This window comes from Chiloscyllium plagiosum, unplaced genomic scaffold (genome assembly GCF_037043375.1).
Source record: "Chiloscyllium plagiosum isolate Xiang-an unplaced genomic scaffold, Cpla_swu_hap1 HiC_scaffold_53X, whole genome shotgun sequence".
Taxonomy (NCBI): Eukaryota; Metazoa; Chordata; class Chondrichthyes; order Orectolobiformes; family Hemiscylliidae; genus Chiloscyllium; species Chiloscyllium plagiosum.
Window position 1 is genome coordinate 12883792 of NW_028270191.1, and position 21583 is coordinate 12905374.

The following is a 21583-nucleotide window of genomic DNA, read 5'->3' on the forward strand; positions in this document are numbered from 1 at the left end:
CAATGAGTCAAAGGGATATACAGCACGGAAACAGACCCTTTGGTCCAACTCGTCCATACCGACCAGATATTCTACATTAATCTCGTCCGATTTGCCAGCATTTGGCCCATATCCCTCGAAACCCTTATTCATATACCCATCCAGATGCCTTTTAAATGTTGTAATTGTACCAGCCAACACCACCACCTCTGGCATACATGCACCACCCTCTGCGAGAAGTTGTTACCCCTTAGGTCTCTTAAATCTTCCCCCCCCCCCCCCCCCCTCACCTTAAACCTATGCCCCCTCTAGTTTCAGACTTCCCTAACATGGGGAAAAGACCTTGGCTATTCACCCTGTCCATGCTGCCTGCATTTGGCCTATATCCCTCTAAATGTTTCTTATTCATGTACCTATCCTACTGTCTTTTAAATGTTGTAAGTGTACCTGCATCTACCACTTCTGGCAGTTCATTCCACATTCCAACCTTGATCAAAAAGATGCCCCTCTGATTCTTTTCAAATTTTCAATTTCCCTACCTTTTATCTTAGCCTGCTGGACAAACTTTCCTCATTCCTGAAGAAGGGCTTATGCCCGAAACGTCGATTCTCCTGTTCTGGATGCTGCCTGACCTGCTGCGCTTTTCCAGCAACACATTTTCAGCTTATAGCAAACCCTCCAGTCCCAGCAACATTCTAGTGAATCTTTTCTGACCCCTCAAATTTAATAATATACTTCATATCGCAGGGTGACCAGAACTGTACATAGTACTCCAAAAGTGACCTCACCAACATCCTGTAAAACCTCAAATCATCCAAAGCAAATATTTTTGAAAGGTATACTAACTGCCCTAACCACATGCCAAAGGTAAAACAACTTCACTACAAATGTACTTGGATGATGGCTAAAGGCTCCCAAGCAGTTTAAAAGACTTGCAAAACAAAAGGTAAACTTAATTTCTGTACAAACCAATAGGATGAATGAAACAATAGTGTCCAAGCAAACACCGTAACCATAAATTGAGGCACCATTGAAATGTAGAAGTAATTTTTATTATGATAGGATTGGAGAGAATCTAGCATCAATTGCTAATAAGCACTAGTAGTAGAAACTTAGCATCCTGTAACAACTACACAATTTATGCTGGAGGGAAGCGCAAATGCTCCAGTTGGGAGATGCAAAGACCATAACCCTCTATAAAGGAAAATGAATTGGGGATAGAGATAGCGAAAATGAACTGAGGATAGATTAGACAGTAAGCAAACAGGGGCAGATATTTAAAATGAGGTAATTCATGACTTTCAGCAAAAATACGCCCTAGTAAGGAGGAAAGATTCTGAGAGGGGTAAACCAGTCATGCTAACCAAGAAAGTTGACAAGGAAAACATATCAGAGGCTAAAGTCAACCCCAAAGACAGATGAGTTCAGAGTCCCACAAAGGAAGACTAAAAAGATAATTAAAGACAAAACAAACTTTGAAGGTAAACTAGCAAGAAATATAAATACTGACAATAAGAGCTTATTTAAATATATAAAAAGGAATAGAAATCAAAGTGAACGTAGACCCCTTTAAAAAAAGAATCTGGGAGAGACAGGGAAAGTGTGACACCAATGGGAGGATGATAGAGGTAGTGGCACAGAATGGGACCACAGTGAGAGCAGCAGGAGGATAAATAAAAGTGGTAGGACCAAAAGGGAAAAGCAGATGGTGAAATTTGAATTGGTACAAGCCCTTATTAATTGTGGTATATTTGAGAAGCCTGGTCGAAATGCAATTGCAAATAAGTGTGGCTCACATTAAGCTTTGTGAAGAACAAACCTTCTGCCAGTTTTTGTGTACAAACCAAGGGATTGGGTCTTCAACTAATTGTAAAAAAAAAACACATTCACGGTTTTAAAATCCTTCCAAAGGGAAACTGGCCATTTGGATACAGAACTGGCTCAAAGGTAGAAGGGTTGTTTTTCAGACTGGAGGCCTGTGACCAGTGGAGTACCACAAGGATCAGTACCGGGACCACTACTTTTTGTCATTTGGATGTGAGCTTGAGGTATAATTAGTAAGTTTGCAGATGACACCAAAATGTGTAGTGGACAGCAAAGGTGGTTACCTCAGAGCACAACGGGATCTTGATCAGATGGGTCAATGGAGAGATGGAGTTTAATTCAGATATGAGAGGTGCTGCATTTTGGGAAATCAAATCGTAGCAGGACTTGTACACTTAATGGTAAGGTCCTAGGGAGTGTTGCTGAACAAAGTCCTTGGAGTGCAGGTAGATAGGATAGTGAAGGCGGCATTTGGTATGCTTTCCTTTATTGGTCAGAGTATTGAGTACAGGAGTTGGGAGGTTATGTTGTGGCCGTACAGGACATTGGTTAGGCCACTGTTGGAATATCGTGTGCAATTCTGGTCTCCCATCAGAAAGATGGTGTGAAACTTGTAAGTGTTTTCTGAACCCTTTCAAGGATGTTGTCAGGGTTGGCGGATCTGAGCTACAGGGAGAGGCTGAACAGGCTGGGGCTATTTTCCCTGGAGTGTCAGAGGCTGAGGGGTGACCTTATAGAGGTTTATAAAATAGTGGGCAGCATGGATAGGATAAATAGACAAAGTCTTCTCCCCCACCCCAGGGAAGAGTCCAGAACTAGAGGGCATAGGTTTAAGGTGAAAGGGGAAAGATATAAAAAGAGACCTAAGGGGCAACCTTTTCCACACATAGGGTTGTATGTGTATGGAATGAGTTGCCAGAGGAAGTGGTGGAGGTTGGTACAATTGCAACATTTAAAAGGCATCTGGATGGGTATATGAATAGGAAGGATTTGGAGGGATATAGGCCAAGTGCTGATAGGTGGAACTAGATTGGGTTGGGATATCTGGTCAGCATGGATGGGTTGGACCAAAGGGTCTGTTTCCATACTGTACATCTGTGACCCATTGGGTTTCAAAATCTATTTGACTAATGCTGCCCATTCCACAGTGAAGGAATAGTCAAACCAATCGGAGTTCTACTTCTGCCAGTGAGGCAAATGGCACTGGACAGCCTTTGCTGAATTGTGGTACTGTGTCCTGGTCAACATGTAAGGTGGACTTGGCTCTTTTTGTTGTTAGCTTATTTAATTAGGTCTTCACTCAGGCAGCCATTTTCTCATCAGAAAATATGGAGTTAGTGAAGGGAAATCTTTCACAACCAATATTTCACCCCATCAGGCTTGGGCCCTAGTCTTTTCCTACAACCAATGTAACTAAACAACTGCTTCTCACAAGAGCGAAACTGGAAGTTGTACCCTTCATCTGTAAAGATCACCCCCCATATAGGCTCTGAGTTTAGCTGAGGTCTTGTGCAAAGTTAAGAGCTGGAGTCCAGAGAATTTTATTTTTCAACTGGTTCAGTGATCACTGACATGGCTGCACTGGTATCAACCACCATTAAAACCAGATGACCATTTAACCAGATGTTTCTTGTTTGGTTCTGACTTGGAGGTTACAGAGCAATTTAACGGTGACAGGTGGCATTTCCAACATATAAACTCTCCTGGACACCTGCCTATGAGTTATCTTATTCCATTTAAGTCTCGTAGGACTCTTGCTGTCACAAATCCACATATCGCTAACAATTACAATGTCTTACCACACACAATCCTGAAGAAAAATTATAACTCCAGCTGAGACTTGACCTTGCTTCAGGGTTTTGCTATGGGCCAACTTAGACTCACTCAGGAAATATTCTGATAAGAGTAACTCTCTGCAGTTGTCTGCATTCAAGTGGTGTTCTTGAAGAAGAACTTATGCTTGAAACGTTGAGTCTCCTGCTCCTCTGATGCTTCCTGACCAGCTGTGCTTTTCTAGCACCACACCTTGACACAAGTGGTGTTCCCCAAGCTCAGGTAGACTGGCAAAGGTGTCCACTCCCAACTTGAAATTCAAGTGCTCCATTTGTTGCATTTTCTAATGATAAAGCCAGTTGTAGTAACTGTTTAAAAGTCCCATTGAGCTTCAGCCAGCAGGTTTTTTTGCATTGTCATATCATTAATCCCACAGTCTAAGCATCTCATTGCTACCTATAGCCTTAACCTCAATCCCCAATATGGATTCTCCTAGTTTTCAAATTGCCAAGTTAAAGTGATAATGCTTCAGAATTAAGAGGTGTGGGAACATAATGTTCTTCAACCATGTCAATTGATTTTTCAAAGGTGTTAGTACCTGGTACCTCAGGAAAAGTTAGGCTCCTGATGACAGGAAAAGCTGCAGCTCCACAGGCTGTCAGGAGAATTACTCTTTTTGCTTGTCTGCTACATTCTTTGCCTGGACAAAACAACAAGGCAGGGTTGAACAGAGGCATGAGGTAAGAAAATGCTATCCCCTACGTGGATATACTATGGCTTTGGGGTATCTTTTGCCCCTTTAAGATGAAGAAAGGTGGAGACAGGTAACAAGCAGCCTGCTCAAAGCCAATAGAGTAAACCGCTTGCAAGGCCTTTTTCTAAAAAAAAAGGGTCAGAACAGTAGACAGCCTGAATGGGTGGGGTCAAGCTCACATAGAACCAGGAGTTTTAGCTTTCTGCAGTTGCTGGAGTCCCGAGGATGGTCATGGAAGCTAATTCCACACTTTTATAGCTAAAAGTCACTGCTAGAATTATATGGGAGACTATTTTACTGAATTTGCCTTTGCCAAGGTTGTCTTTGTGGGAGGTTACTATATTGGAACAGTTAGTTAGTTAGTTAATAGCTATCATTTTGTTAAGCATTTCAATAGTTACAGTTAAGCCAATTAACTTTTTATTTTGTCTACTTTAAAAGTAGCAGAAAAATAAGCTTATGGTAGTTTGACCAATCAAATTGCATCTGAAACCAGCACCTTATACTTACCTTTAAAATAAGAAAAAAAAAGTTAGAATCTGTACTATCTTCATAATATATTTGAATAGGGTTTAGTCTGGTCCATAACCCCCAACTTCAAAAACACATTAGGAGCAAGTTTCTGCAGGATTGTGCTTTCCTCTTGTCACCATTGAAGAGGCCAGTATCCTTCAGTAATCACAAAGACATGACCTCTGACAGTCACACCACCTCTCACTGAATCAGGCATTCAGAGTCCTACTATCGCTGCCTTTCACCCTTTTTATGTCAGCTGTCTCCCTGATAGAATGAGTTCCCTGGTCCAATCAGGTCCAGCTGGTTGACCTCGTTACGATCACTAGACTCTGGAGCACCTTCATTTCGTTATTAAGTAATCACTCTGGTATCCCAATTCTTTACACTTGAATAGCCTCCACTGTTTCTACTTTATTGTACTTGTTTATGCACTACTATCAATCTTATACTATAGAAGCTATTTTTAAGGGAAAGAGGAAAAAAAAGCCTCGTGTTCTAAATGCAAACTGAAGACCTTACTTTGACTTTTAAAGACTAGAAATACTCATTAATCCTACTCAGCTGCTTTGATTAGTCAAAAACAACCAAACATCTCACTCCTCCTCTGCTGAACTCCTTGAGGCACTCAACTCTGGCACTGTACTGTAAGTCGTATAAAATTGGCTACTTAGCCATGCTTGGAACACAAATGGCCTTCGTGAGTTAATGAGGATGCATTTTCAGTTAGCTCTTAACTGGGCTGCTTTTTCAATGGAGCGTTTGGTGAACAACCTGCTCAAACCTAGTAACTACAGAATTTAGCCTGCAGACTTCAATTTAATGCCAATTACAAACTAAATTAAGTTTGTACAGTTTTGAAGATGTTCTTGCCCAACATACTCCTTCCAAGGAACCAAAGGAAGGGATATACTTGCCGTAGAGGGAGGGTAATGGAGATTCAGTGGATTGATCCCTCCTTAGAAAGGAAAATCCTATGAGGAGAGAGTATGGAAACAGGGCCTATGGTGTCTCAAATTCAGAAGAACAGAAGGTGATCTCATTGAAACATGCAAAATTCTTGTAGGACTTGGCAGGATGGATACAGGAAGGGTGTTTTCTTTGACAGAGGGAGTCTAAATTAGGGGACACCATCTCAAAGTGGTAGCTCTTTTTGAATGGAGGTGTGCATGGGTATCTTGACTTGGAGGATGGTGAATCTTAGGAATTTTCTACCCCAGGCAACTATGGCAGCTCAAGCGTTGTGTGTGTTCAGGACAGAAATTATTGGATTTCTAGATATTAAAGATATCAAGAGAGGTGGGAACAGTGCAGAAAATAGGATTGAGTTCAACCAGGCATGGCCTAGCTGCATAGTGGAGCAGGGTCTATGGGCTGAATGGCCTACTCCTGCTCCTGTTTGTATATTAATGTGCATGAAGAGGTCAACGTCCGTGTCAACCCATGGGAGAGCATGGAGAAGGCTCATTTGGGAATGCACCAACCATATTGATACATGCAGAGGTGATCAGGCCGTTGGTGGGAGTGCCAAATAACTCATCAACCCAACTGTTTAAACATCATCTCTGCAGCATTGGACTGATCAGCCATCTCAGAATCCAATGAGTTGAAGTGGAAGCACACCAACCTGGATCCTAAGATTGTCTAAGAGATTAATGCAAGTGACTTACATGACTTATTTATTGATTTCCTACATCCAGTTGAAGATATGGTCGATTTAGTGGTGTGGAGTGAATCTGCTATTTTTATTCGTGATATCTTGGCCTATTCAGTTGAAGAGAATACCTCAATGTCGTTGGTTCCAAGCAGAGCAGCAAAAATATAATTGACAGAAGTGAATGCATCAGATTGTCAGTATTATATGCAGATGGGATGAAATAAATAAAACTGCAGCCTGTGGTAGTGGGAACCTTTCTGTCTTCATTCTTAACTTCAATAAGAAATTAATAGAAGCTGCCCTTTGGGGGAACAACTGCTGATAAAAGAAATTCCTTTGAAGATCAGATTCAAGCTTGCCAATATTTACAGTTTAACAGATCGTGCCAGAAATTAGTTTCTTCAAATAGTAGCTGTGGCAAGGTGTGAAACTGGCTATTTTGAGAATGTACAAAGGAAATGACAATTTGCAAATGTGGACAGTTTTGTGTCGTCTCAGCATAACATTTCCTCTGAAACATCTACCAAGAGACAGATCTAATTGTGTCATCCAAAAGTTCTTGTGATTTATTTCGATGGAATACTCCCAAAAAGGTGCTTTTACACTTGTGGAGAGATTTATTATTTTTAAATATTCTGTGCTGGTATCAGTTTGTTACTGTGGATTTAAACTTTTCTATATGGTTGGTCATGGAAGCATGTTATTTCTATCTTTTGGAAATCCCAAGAAAACATGATGGCCATCCAATGTGTTCTCCAGAAAGCGTAAAGCCAGGAATAAAGCAAAGCTAAAGTCGCCATAGTCCTAGTGGAGTCTCATTAGAGAGAGAGATGACTGCTGGTGGTTTCACCTGAGGGTCACCATGCCTCAGGCGAGGGCCAAGGCTGAGAAAGTAGAACATTCATGGTGACCTCAACTGGTCATTAATGCCACGTGATTGGTGTCATTCTGCATTCCAAACCAGCCATCCAGCCAACTGAGCTAATACCAGGAGCAGGGGTTAACTATTAAACCTGAGTGTAATACTCCATATATGGTGGGAACAATGATGTAAGATTTGCATCATAATGCACTTTGTCCACTTTGGACACTGTGCCTGAGGGTAATGGAAAGTGGCTGGACCTAGATTTCAGTGGTAACTGGCTGAGGCATTAGAAAATATGACTCACCTCAGTCAGTCAGGTTGGACGCAGTAATGATTGATTTTTTTAAAAAAAAAATTTATTCAGAGAATGAGTATCGCTGGCATGGCCATTGTTTGCTCATCTTTAATTTCCCTTGAGAAGGTGGCGGTGGCACCTATTTGAACTGTTGCAGTCCTTGGGGCATCAGTGCTCTCACAGTGCGGTTAGGAAGAGATTTTGACCACACAGCAGTGAGGAGCTGTTGATAGAGTCCCACATCAGGATGGTGTATAACTTGTTAGGAACATCACCATCTGCCAGATCTCCTATGTGCCTGCTACCTTTTGTCCTTCTAGGCGGTAAAGGTTGTGCATTTGGAAAGTGCTGTTGAAGGAGTCTTGGTAACTTGCTGCATTGCATTTTGTTTATGGTACACACTGCTGCTGCTATGCATTGGTGGTGGAGAGAAGGAATGTTGGAAGATGATGGGGTGGGGGGGGGGTGTCAATCAAGAAAGCTGCTTTGCTCTTGATCATGTCGCGTTTGTTGAGTGTTGTGGAGCTTATTATCACATGGAATGAATTAAATTGGCTGAAAACACATCTGTGGTGCAGGGGCCTCTGGAATAGACCGAGATGGATTATCAACTTGGTATTTCTGGCTGAAGATGATTGCAGATACTTCAGTCGTATCTTTTGCATTAATGTTTTGGCTTCCCTAATAAGCTGCCTCTTCCTAATAGTTCAAATGTCCACCACCACTCATGATTGAATATGGTTGGACTGTGCCGCTTTGGTCTGACTGTTTGGTTGTGAGATTGCTTTGCTTTGTATATTGCATGCTGCTTCTGGTCTTCAGCATGGTTGAGTCCTGTGTTGCAATTTCACCATGTAGTCATATAACTCTTCAGAATATCTGCTGCTTTTCCTCCTTCACTCTTCATTGGCCTGAAGATAATGGTTGAATGAGGGATGTGGCAGTGATGCACCGGAGTGTGGATCCTGGAACTTCAGCTTCTGACAAACTTTCTTTTTTAAAATGATGTACTTGAGCGACAATTAGCAACAAGAAGCAAAACAAAAATTATACAGAATATATTCCAGTTTATGCCCGATGTTATGCCATGGATTAGATAGCACATTCATCAGTATTTTGTGACTGCATTTCTAGGAGTTTATTTTTGACTTGGCCCAGTACTTTGAGTCTTAGCCCTGTATTTAGTTACACTCATCATTGTAAACCGTTTTGACTCTTGACTGCTCGAGTTCTGTGTATGCAGCTTTCATATCATTTTTGTGATACTTTTTGAGTTGTCTGATTTTCGATCTGTTAATTTGAGTTGACAGAATTCATTCAGACTATAAAAGGTAAGTTACTGTCATGCATTTGACTTCTTGGCTGACTTGGCTTATTTGATTTTGGAGTTGAGTTCCTGCTTTGGACACAACATGCAATCCCGAGCAAGGTGGACTGAAAATTGCACCGGTTTTAAAAAAATGTGTATTTTTTTATTTTGCTCAGTTTCAGAATCATTTGCATGTTGCCAATTATAACATCCTCCCGAAACCATCACAGTCAGTTTTTATTCTTGCGCTTCATTTAAAAATATTCCTGGATATAATTAAGAGTGGGAACCTGGTGCAGTTTGTTTAACACAGCTTGAAAATAGGATTAACACAAAAAAATAAGCATTTTGCTCAAAGTCCCTAGTCCACCATGCGAAACACCAGTTGGCTGGACAGAGTTGCGGCATATACCTATTTAGACAGTTTCATTTCAACTCAAATCACAAGCCTCCCACCACTGATGAATTGTTCCCGGTATAGATATTCTTAATCAGTGGGTTCAGATATGCTATCACACACCACCTGAAGTGGGTGGATTTGGACCCAGGCCCTCCTGGCTTAGAGGTAGGGACACCATCACTGCACCACAAGACCCCCTAAGAATAGGAGTTACACGTATTTTCTAATCAGCCTGTTGTTATGGACCAGGCCAGACTCCCTCAAAGCATTTCAAGAAGGTAGCCCAGCCCCTGCCTTTTTCTAGTTGTATTAAGCAGGTGTAAGGTGGATATTCCAGGAGTGATGCAGCTGGCCCAACCACTCCGTTTTAAACAAAACAATTTATTTACAGTTTACTGGATGAAACACGAACAAAACAGAACCAAATTTAGAATAACTTAACCTATCTGAAAATTCATTCAACTCTATTGCAATTTGATGCTGTTCCAAATACTTGCAACATCCCCATAAACGCCCCCTTGGCAAAAAAAAGGTAAAATCAAACAGAGAGAGAATGAGAATCAATGAGAATCAGCTTGGAACTGCTTCTCTGGGTCCCCAGCTAAGACATGACCAGCAGCTGCAAACAACAACACCTTGCTAAAATCAAACCAAACCAAACCCTGAGCTGGGAGAACTGGCGACTCCCCTTTCATTGTACAAGTGATTTTAAAAAACACTGAAAAGCTTTCTCAAGTAGATATTTCCAGACGTACAGCACCTTCGCTTTTATGATCCCTCTGGGAAAAAACAACAAGGACAACATAACCTTGTTAAAGGAGCAGCATCATCACAATGTTCAAATGTGTTATGATACTCCTCTGAAGCAGGACATGAGCCCAGGCCTCCTGGCCCAGACTATGCCACAAGACCCCCTTATTTCCCATATATACACCCAGTCAAGTTCCTACCCAGTTATCCCCTGTTTAAATTGTAGTCATCACATGTGCCCCACTTTCTTTAGTCTGAGGCATCCATGCCAGACACTACTAGTTGATAACAGATTTGCTTTCTTTTTTCTTTCTAAAGTGAATTAATGTATTTAATACGAGAAACAGTATGAGAAATGCAAAATGACGACATATTGCATAACCTGATAAGATATGATATTCTCACTTTTTTCCTGTGTACATTCGAATTCCAAATGTTCTTTTTCCAGTACTTCTATTACTTTCTTACAGCTTGCTGCTATCTGCCTTTTTCAATTTAGAGATTTCTCCACCCTCCAGCATGTTTTAAAACTGATTTTTTATTTTCATTTATGTGTTTTGTTGAATGTACATTATCCCATAGTGGCCTATTATTGATACAACACTCGATGGGTGTTGCTGCTGAATTCCTTCTTAGAAACTGTTCCAACATTTTTGTGTTTTTTAAAAAAAAAACTTGTTTATTGCCTCAATAAGAGTGCAAATTACGACTGCTAAGCACTTTTTAACTGATCTTCAGATCTTTTTAGCTTCTCAAGCTACCACCCTTTCCTAACAGAGGGGGAAAAACAAACCCTCCAGTACTCAAGAACGCATTGGAGATATTTGCATCAGTGGTAACATGAAAAATTTCATATCCTGGCATCTTTCTTGATGGAAATTTGTTCACCCAAATAATAATTCCCACCTTGGAATTTGTCACAGTTGAACTCCATTCTAAGGTCTCAAAACTGGCATCTAGCCTCGTTTGGGTGCCAAGTTCAATTTCAGTTCACCAGTCCAATGAGACTTCACAATTCCTCCAGCTAAAGGGGAGGTGATGGCCTTATGGCACTGTCACTGGACAAGCAAAACAGAGACCCTGGTAATGTGCTGAGAAGCAGGTTCAAATCTCACCATGGCAGATTTAATAAAATTTGGAATTAAAAATCTAGTGATGACCATGAAACCCGTGTCAATTATTTTTAAAGCCCATTTGGTTCACTGATGTCCTTGAGGGAAGGAAAACAGCTGTGCCACATGTGACTCCAGACATGTAGCTATGTGGATGGCTCATAACTGCCTTCTGAAATGGCCTAGCAAGCCATTCAGTTGTATCAATTGCGACAAAGTCAAAAGAGGGGAATGAAACTGATGGACCTCCTGGCATCAATTATGGCACCAGAAAGGTCCCACTGGAAGGACAGACCCAGAAGAAGTGATGGCACAATGGTATTCATTTGGAAGGGAGTTGCTCCAGGAGTCCTGGCACCAGATCAAACATGGGGAAGAAAACCTCCCACATGTTTACCATGTGCTGTAACAAAAAAAACTGTGTTCTAACACTAGGAGAAAGTGAGGACTGCAGCTGCTGGAGATCAGAGTCGAGAGTGTGGCGCTGGAAAAGCACAGCAGGTCAGGCAGCATCCGAGGAGCAGGAGAATCGACATTTTGGGCATAAGCCCATGATCAGGAATTCCTGAAAAGTCGATTCTCCTGCTCCTCGGATGCTGCCTGACCTGCTGTGCTTTTCCAGCACCACACACTCGCCTGTGTTCTAATACTGTGCGATTGAAAGATGCTGCCACCCAACACGTTCATCAGTGCAGTGTTACCAATACATTCATATGGCAATCATGTCTGAAATGACAGTTGACTATACCTTGGGTGTCTATGGTTTCAGTCTTTTGTTACAATTCACACATTTTTTCTGTTTCTCAAAATTGCCAGATGTGTTTCTCTTAGTACAAAAAGGAATGTTTTAGCCCTTGTTTGTGTCCTGCATTTTGATGATATTGTTAGCCCATTCTCATGAAGAAACATTTTCCAAAGAATATTTTTAGTGTGTCTGACTTTTTTGTCCTAGCAGTTTATGTTTGTCCGTCAAGGTAACTCCTATTAAAGTTAGGATTGGAATCTTATGGGAGCCTGAAAGACATGGGCAAGAGTGAGAAATTGCCCGAAGTCTACCTTGATGTTAAGAGCAGCTCATTGCATTTTCAAACAGAGTTCCAGGCATCAAGATGCGATTCTCGCGAGGGGGTGATCAGCTGCCTATTAAGAAGGGTCATTGCTTCTTGTTGGCCTCATTAATTGCCAATCTTGCCTTGTTAATATGCAGCTTCCTTTTCTATCACCTGCTGCCAGAAAACTGAATGTTGACAATTCCTGACCTGAAAGTTAGGGTCTGCACCTGATGATGTCAACTCACTGTTTACCTCCCCAGCAGCCATCTCGGACACCTCGCAGCAATGTCTCAGGGCAGACTCCATGGACTCCAGCTGCATGCACCCTTTGTCAATGGAACTGGCATCTGACATGCCAGTCTCTTCCCTCCATGCCCCACCTCATCATGGCAAATCTCCGATACACTGTGTGCTCATGCACTTCTGTGCTGCTCCTCTCATTGTAATGTTGCTGCAGGGATACCTTTTACACATGGGACTGGCAATTCACTCACAGATTGATCCAGGCTGCATCTTGAGGTCACTCGCTTGCTCTCTCAGCACTCCCCTTGAGCTAGCATGGGTGCCACAATATCCCCTGTCTTTGCCTTGCCTTTTTGCGTTTTGCCCTCTCAGCCTGAGTTGCCAGGCTTTCAGTACTTCTGCATTGCCTTGTTGTTGAGCACAAACACAAAGCAAGGAAGCTTGTTGTGGTTGTCAGCAGTTCTCAGGCAAATTAAGGAAAATAGCCTTTGCTCAGGGGTCCAAGCACAGTGAAAAGCAGCCTCCGATACCAGCCCAGGGGCCAGTTAGCCACTCAGGCGGTCATGGTCAGGTTCTTCTTGTAACAGGTGAGGAGCCAAATGTTGGGTAGTTCATAACTTATCTTGGATATTTCTGCCCTGTTGTGAGCTGTTTCTTCCTGGACTGAGAGTAGAGGTGGAGCTAAAGGAGATGAAAGTGGATGACACACTGTTATGGTTGGTGCAGGTGGGGGAAAGAGTGGTGAAGTTTTTTTTTGAGGGAGTGAGCCAGCAGCACAGAACACCTGCAGTGGTGTGGGGAGCTGGGGAGTTTGAGAGCAAATGAGGGAAATTTCAGCATGCAATCATGAAAGTGGTTGAGCATGAGCCTTTATGGGAGGTGCATGAAATAGCAAGTACAGAGTAAGTGGAGAAATTATTGGTTGGTTTCCTATATTGCTGCGTGTTCCTCAAGGCTGTACTGACCCAGGCGGCAACCTCAGACCTGCCATGTCGTGGCCTCTTCTGGAAGTCCTGGAGAAAGAGGACATTCCTGCACCATCCACCTGCCATCCAAGCATCTACCATAAGGCGAGGGGTCAAGTTCCCTTGTCTGCCATGTCTGGGGCAAATATCAGGAACTGTGCATGGCAGCTCTGGACTGATGGTGCTTGTCTGGATGCACAAATACCTTTTAACGGTGGAGGTTGTCAGATATCTGGGCGCTGGTGAGTTCTTCCAGCCAAGATGTGTTTGCACAGGATGAGAGGGGTACCATAGGTGGCAAGTAGTTAATGAGGCGTTTTTGGTAAGCTATCACAAAGAAACTCGCAAGATGTCAGAAAGCAAAACCCATCCATGAAATTCCATGAAACTAACGCTTTGCCTAATTGTGATGAGATTCAGTCCATGAAGTCTGTCTAATTTTGATACTTTGGCCCAGTCAAACAGCTGAAATGACAACATAGATTTGGGGAATTTCCAAACAGAATTTCTGTAGTCCTGGGAGTAATCTGCTGAATTCCATAATGTACTCTTGCATGGAATTACCTTCACTCTTTCTGAGTGTGTCAAAATCTGACCATACTTCATAAGCAGTAGTAAATCATCTTTTTGATAAACACAATCCATGATCGTTAACAACGTTGTATTTTTGTATGTAGCAAAAGAGTGGAGGCCTTTCCTAGTTTCTCTTACAGTGAAGTACATGGGAAGGTGGAAAACAGAAGCTCGAGCACGCCCTTTGTACCTGCTTCACCATCCTGTATCATCATTCAACTCAGTATCCCGTTCCTGCTTTTTCCTTATTCCTTTTTGTCCCAAGAATTATGTCGATCTTCTTGAAAACATTGTGCTTTGTCCTCAACCTTTTTTTCTGTTGCAAAGAATTCCACCGTCTCACCACTCATTATGTAAAGAAAATTCTTCTCATCTCAGTCTGTATCCTTGAACTATTACCCCTGCCTCTGGACTCCTCAGTTATCAGGGACATCCTTCCTGTGTTTACCCTGATTAGTCATGTTAAAATGTATAGGTTTCTGAGATTCCAACGTTCATCCCCTCCCGGCTATTCTTCTAAACTCCAGTGAATATAGTCCTCAGCGATCCAGTCTCTCTTCATATGTCAGTACTGCCATCCCCGGAATCACTTTCATGGGCTAGGTCCACTTGGTTACTTCATTCTTCCACTGGTTGTGGCTTGATCATGCCCCAAATCTTTGCATTTAGATTCAGCCACATCTGTGAAATTTTCTCCAAATTACTCTTTGACTTGTAAACAACTAACCATCTTCTGCTACTGTGTTAAATACCACATGTTAAAGGTTGTTTGGACAGAGGGATATCTGGTCAGAGTTTTATTCCAACTCTCACATCACGACACTGCAACCTATTGATTGCATACCCCACATGCATTTATTTTAATCATGGTCATATTATGACACACAGGTGGGGGTGTTGGCCCAGTGGTCTTGTTGGACTGTTAATCCAGAGGCCCAGATAACGTTCCAGGGACCTGGGTTCAAATCCCACCATGGCAGATAATGGAATTTGAATTCAATAGAAATCTGGAATTGAGAGTAAAGATGATCATGAAAATGTTGACTGTCGAGAAGAACCCTTCTGGTTCACTAATGTCCTTTAGGGAAGGAAACTGCCATCCCTACCTGGTCTGAACTGCACAGTAATGTGGTTGACTCTTAACTGCCCTCTGGGACAAGTCAGCGATGCCCTCATCCTGTGAATGAATGAAAAAAAAATCCAGGACCGGCGGGGCCTGAATCCAAGCCTCCTGGCTCAGAGATAGGGACATTGCCACTGTCCACTGTGCCATAGGGATACCATATGTATACACCCAGTCACACTCGCCCCAATTATTCCTTAAAGAGCTTGTAACCATCACCTCTTCCCTATTTCTAGGTAGTCTCCAGCATTGCAGCTGGACCATACTAGTTAATAGCACACCGCCTGAGGGAAATTAACTTTATACAACTACTAAGTTACAAATCACACAACACCAGGCTATAGTCCAACAGGTTTAATTGGAAGCACTAGCTTTCAGAGCGCCGCTCCTTCGTCAAATGGTTGTGGAGTACACGATTGTAAGACACAGAATTTATAGCAAAAGTTTACAGTGTGGTGCAACTGAAATTATACATTTAAAAATAACTTGATTGTTTGTTAAGTCTCTCATCTGTTAGAAAGACCATGATAGTTTCATATGTAAATCACAAAACTTTTTTGAAAAGTTACATTCTCAGGTTAACTTTAACAATTGGTGTCAGTTCAGATAATATGTTGAAGGTATTAGCCCCCGTGTTCCCTATCTGTGCAATAATGTTTAGACTGATTCTAATCTAAAAAATGAGTTAACCGAGTCTTACATGGATTCATGCAGTTTTTGAGCAAAGTACAATGTAACTCTGCAAGTACAGGTTCACCCCAAAAACGTATATGTATATGTGGGATTGTGTGTGTGTGTGTTTGGAGTGAGGGGTTGTGAGTGTCTGTGAGAATGTGTATGTGAGAGTGTGTAAAGGGGCCTAAGTCTGTGAGAAGGTGCACGTGGGAGTGTGTGTGAGTGTGTATATAGTGCAATGGTGGGCACCTGTAGTGTGACATGAACCCAAGGTCCCGGTTGAGGCCCTCCCTATGGGTACCGAACTTCCCATAGGGAGGGCTTCAACCGGGACCTTTGGTTCTTGTCACACTACAGGTGACCACCATTGCACTATATGCACACACAGACACTCACACACACTCCCACGTGCATCTTCTCACAGACGTAGGCCCCTTTACACACTCTCACACACACATTCTCACAGACACTCACAACCCCCCACCCCAAACAGACATATACACACGTGCACACACTATATACATATACGTCTGTGGGGTGAACTTGTACTTGCAGAGTTACATTGTACTTTGCTCAAAAACTGCATGAATCCATGTAAGACTCGGTTAACTCATTTTTTAGATTAGAATCAGTCTAAACATTATGGCACAGATAGGGAACACAGGGGGCTAACACCTTCAATATATTATCTGGGCTGACACCAATTGTTAAAGTTAACCTGAGAATGTAACTCTTCAAAAAAGTTTTTGAACTTTTTGAAAAGTTACTTTTCAAAAAAGTTTTGTGATTTACATATGGAAGAAGTGAAACTATCATGGTCTTTCTAACAGATGAGAGACTTAACAAACAAGTTATTTTTGAATTACATCCCACTATAAACTTTTTCTTTAAATTCTGTGTCTTACAATCTGATACTCCACAACCACCTGATGAAGGAACAGCGCTCCGAAAGCTAGTGCTTCCAAATAAACCTGTTGGACTATAACCTGGTGTTGTGTGATTTTTAACTTTGTACACCCCAGTCCAACACCGGCATCTCCAAATTATACAGCTGCAATTTACTGCTGACACTGTTGTTTTCAGTAGTCAAGTGTTTTAATCTGCTAAAAATGTTTAATATGCAAATACTTTTTTAACAGTGCATATTCGTGTCTTTGTCCGAAAAGAGTTTAATTTTTAGAGCACCTAAATGAGCATTTAACAGACATTCGCCATGATGGGCAGAACCAGGCTCTGTCACAAAGTTTTAAAGCTGATACAACAGATTGCAGATGCTTGATTTGTGTTCGGCAGAATTTGTATTAGAAGTTCCCACTCTCTTGTACTGGCTTGGCCAATGTACTGTGACTGGAGGCAGGCGGGGGGAAGAGTTGAGATTGCTCCAGTGGTAAAATTCTCCATGGAATCTCTCACTGAAAGATAATTTTCGAGTTAACAGTTCCCAAGCTAGGAAAGAAACAGAATTGAACCCTTGGGATCTAAACAATCACTTTGAATTGGGGAAAAGTTGAATGACTACTTAAAAGGACAGTGTGAACTAAATTGAGATGGATTATCTTGGTTAAAAGTTAAAGGGGAAATTTCTGTTTCTGTACTTTTAGTTTACAAGTTGACTACAACAGCAATGTTTCGTCAGTTATGAAGTTAGTCTGTTCGTTACAGTAAAAGTCTTAAAATGTAAAACCTTGTGGTGGTGGCCTTTCAGCTATCAACTGCAAGTTCAATTTTGTTTTAAAGTTAATTGTCTCTATGGTGGTGACACTAGGAAATCATGCTAGTTACTTTGTACATGTATTCCTCAATTTTACTGCACTATGTCAATTATTCTGGGTAAATCCATGATTGTATCTTCTAGGGACAGGATGATGCTGCTAAAATTAGAACAAGAAATTCTGGACTTCATCGGTGATAATAAGTAAGTAACTTATTGCTGTCTGTGTGAAAAGTGTGTCAATGAAAACAAGTTATAGTCCAGTTGCATTGCATATTGGAAGATATTTTACATGTGAATAACATTTTTAAAGTTAATTTGATCATTTTTGCTTTGAGCAAAGAAAATATGCAGTCCTAATAATGAGGTTATTTTGCTACATGGGTGGAAACAGGGACTAGAGATCCTTTTAATGAACCTATTCAGGCACATTATAACACACCTCTGGAGCAGGTGGGACTGGAGCATGGGACTTCTGGCTCGGGGTAGAGACACTACCACTGTGCCACAAGAACTCCAGAAACACGTACTAGATAGGTCCTGTGTTAATAAGATACTGCTTTTGAGGGTCTGCTTTAGCATGCGACTTTAACCCTAATTGTTGATGACATTAATTAAACATGACTAGAAATGTTAAACTAGCTATTGAGTGCTATATAGGGACTGTATGCACTCAGCTGCACTGTAAGTGGTCAAGTCTGCTATTTCAGACATGTTTCAAATGGCGCTGAGAGTAAGGGAATGAGCACAAACATCCAAGGATTAGGTTCTGGAGATGAGAAGTGTCCTGGACTCCAAGGAGTTACAAAGTCCACTTACCCTCCTATCTCGCTCCTCTGCAGTTACTGATGCGACTCAATGTCGTCCTCTAGGTCGTCTTAAGGGGAAGGCTGAGCAGCTAGACATAGCTAGGAAAAGGCATGAGGACCTGCAGAGTGAATATAGGAGTTAGGTTAGAAGCTAAAAGGCAGGACGAGCAGAGTAGTAATCTCAGGGTTGCTACCGGTGCCACGTGCTAGTGAGGCAGGAACAGAGAGCGAGTGTAGCTGAACACATGGCTGCAGAGCTGGTGTAGGAGGGAGGGCTTCAGATATTAGGATACCTTTGGGGAAGGTGGGACCTGTAAAAAGAGGACGGATTGCACCTGAACTGGAGGGACACCAATATCTTGGGCGGGAGGTTTGCTAGAGCTCTTCGGGAAGGTTTAAACTAGTTTGGCAGGGGGATGAGAACTAGAGCTACAGATCAGAGAATGGGGCAGCTGGTGAACAGGCAGATTCAGCGTGCAGAGAGACTGAGAGGATAGACAGTTGATAGGGCAACGTTGCAGTCAATGTATTGGGTTGAAGTGTGTCCATTTTAACGCAAGAGGTGTCAGGAATGTGGGTGATGAACTTGGAGTATGGATCAGTAATTGGAGCTATGATGTTGTGACCATTAGGGAGACTTGGATATCACAGGGGCAGGAATGGTTGTTGGATGTTCTGGGGTTTAGATGTTTCAAAAGGAAAAGGGAGGGCGAAAAGAGGTGGAGGAGTGGCATTGCTAATCAGGGATAGTATCACAGCTGCAGAAAGGGAGGTTGTCGAGGAGAGTTTGTCTACAGAGTCACTATGGATGGAAGTCAGAAACAGGAAAGAAGCTGTCACTTTATTGGGAGTTTTTCATAGATCTGCCAATAGCAGCAGAGACACAGAGGAGCAGATTGGGAGGCAGAGTTTGGACATGTGAAGTAACAGGGTTGTTGTCATCGGTGACTTCAACTTCCCTAATATTGATTGGAACCTCCTTCGTACAAATAGTTTGGATGGAGCAGACTTTGTCAGGTGTGTCCAGGATGGATTCTATATAATATATAGGCTGACTAGAGGGGAGGCCATATTGGATTTGGTGCTTGGCAAAGAACCAGGTCACGTGTCAGATCTCTCAGTGGGAGAGCGTTTCACTGATAGCGATCACAACTCCCTGACCTTTGCTATAGTCATGGAGAGGGATAGGAGCAAACCGTATGGGAAGGAACTGTGGAACATAAATTGGGAATAGATATTCTCAGGAAAGTGCACGACAGAAATGTGGAGGTTGCTTCGGGAGCACTTGCTGGTAGTGCTGGACAGGTATGTCCCACTGAGGCAAGGAAGGGATGGTAGGTTGAAAGAACCTTGGATGACAAGAAATGTGGAGCATCTCGTCAAGAGGAAGCAGGAAGCTTACTTGAGGTTGAGGAAGCAAGGATCAGACAGGGCTCTAGAGGATTGCAAGGTAGCCAGGGAGGAACTGAAGAATGGACTTAGGAGAGCTAGAAGGGGGCATGAAAAAGCCTTGGCAGGTAGGATTAAGGAAAACTTCCAGGTGTTCTACACCTATGTGAGGAACAAGAGGATGGCCAGAGTGAGGGTAGGGCCAATCAGGGATAATGGAGAGGACTTGTGCCTGGAGTTCGAGGAGGTCATTTAATGAATATTTTACTTCAGTATTCACTATTGAGAGGGACCTTTTCGTTTGTGAGGACAGAGTGAAACAGGCTGATAGGCTCAAGCATGTTGATGTTAAGAAGGAGGATGTGCTGGAAGTTTTGAAAAACACGAGTTCAGATAAATCCCCTGGGCCTGGCGGGATATACCCAAGGTTCATACAGGAAGTGAGGGAAGAGATTGCTGCGCCTTTGGTGATGATCTTTGCATTCACACTGTCCACTGGAGTAGTACCAGATGATTAGAGGGTGGCAAATGTTATTCCTTTGTGCAAGAAAGGGAATAGGGATAACCCTGGGAATTACAGACCAGTCAGTCTTACGTCGGTGGTGGACAAATTATTGGAGAGGATTCTAAGAGACAGGATTTATGATTATTTGGGAAAGCATACCTTGATTAGAGGTAGTCAGTGTAGCTTTGTGAGGGACAGGCCATGCCAAGATTTATTGAATTCTTTGAGGATGTGACAAAACCCATTGATGAAAATAGGTGGATGTGGTGGGTATGGATTTTAGCAAGGTTTTTGATAAGATTCCCAATGGTAGGCTCATTCAGAAAGTACAGAGGCATGGGATACAGGGAAATCTGGCTGTCTGGATACAGAATTGGCTGGCCCACAAAAGACAGGGTGGTAGTAGATGGAAAATATTCAGCCTGAAGCTCGGTGACCAGTGGTGTTCTGCAGGGATCGGTTCTGGGACCTCTGCTCTTTGTGGTTTTTGTAAATGACTTGGATGAGGAAGTGGAAGGGTGGGTTAGTAAGTTTGCCGATGACACGAAGGTTGGAGAAGTTGTGGATAGTGTGGAGGGCTGTTGTAGGTTGCAACGTGACATTGACAGGATCTGGATCTAGGTTTACTCGCTGAGCTGGAAGGTTCATTTCCAGACGTTTCGTCATCCTACGAGGTAACATCTTCAGTGGGCCTCCAGGCGAAGCACAGCTGATGATTTCTGCTTTCTATTTATATGTTTGGGTTTCTTTGAATACAGGGTTAAAGACCGGATTCTTGGCAGTTTGGAGGAACAGAGGGATCTTGGGTTCCACGTCTATAGTTCCCTCAAAGTTGCCACCCAGGTGGATAGGGTTGTTAAGGAGGCATATGGTGTTGGCTTTCATAAGCAGGGAGATTGAGTTTAAGAGCCACGAGGTTATGCTGCAGCTCTGTCTAGCCCTGGTTAGACCACACCTGGAATATTGTGTTCAGTTCTGGTCACCTCCTTATAGGAAGGATGTGGAAGCTTTAGAGAGGGTGCAGAGGAGATTTACCAGGATGCTGCCTGGACTGGAGGGCATGTCTTATGCAGAAAGGTTCAGGGAGCTAGGGCTTTTCTCATTGGAGCGAAGAAGGATGAGAGTTGACTTGATGGAGGTGTACAAGATGATGAATGGATAGCCAGAGATTTTTTTTCCCAGGGCAGAAATGGCTATCATGACGGGGCCATAATTTAAGGAGATTGGAGGAAGGTTTATGGGAGATGTCAGAAGTGGGTTCTTTATGCAGAGGGTGGTGGGTGTGTGGAATGCACTGCTGGCAGTGG

The 21583-nt window shown here is 42.5% G+C and overlaps 1 protein-coding gene across 9 annotated transcripts in view; it reads left to right on the forward strand.

The window, feature by feature from the left end:
- Positions 1-21583, forward strand: part of r3hdm2 (R3H domain containing 2) — a 417793-nt gene that overhangs the window by 154927 nt on the left and 241283 nt on the right. For all 9 annotated transcript variants that reach the window (XM_087985520.1, XM_087985519.1, XM_087985518.1 and 6 more), the window contains one exon: positions 17718-17777. In XM_087985520.1, the coding sequence (XP_087841646.1) occupies positions 17718-17777 (60 nt within the window). The remainder of the gene's footprint in view (positions 1-17717; positions 17778-21583) is intronic.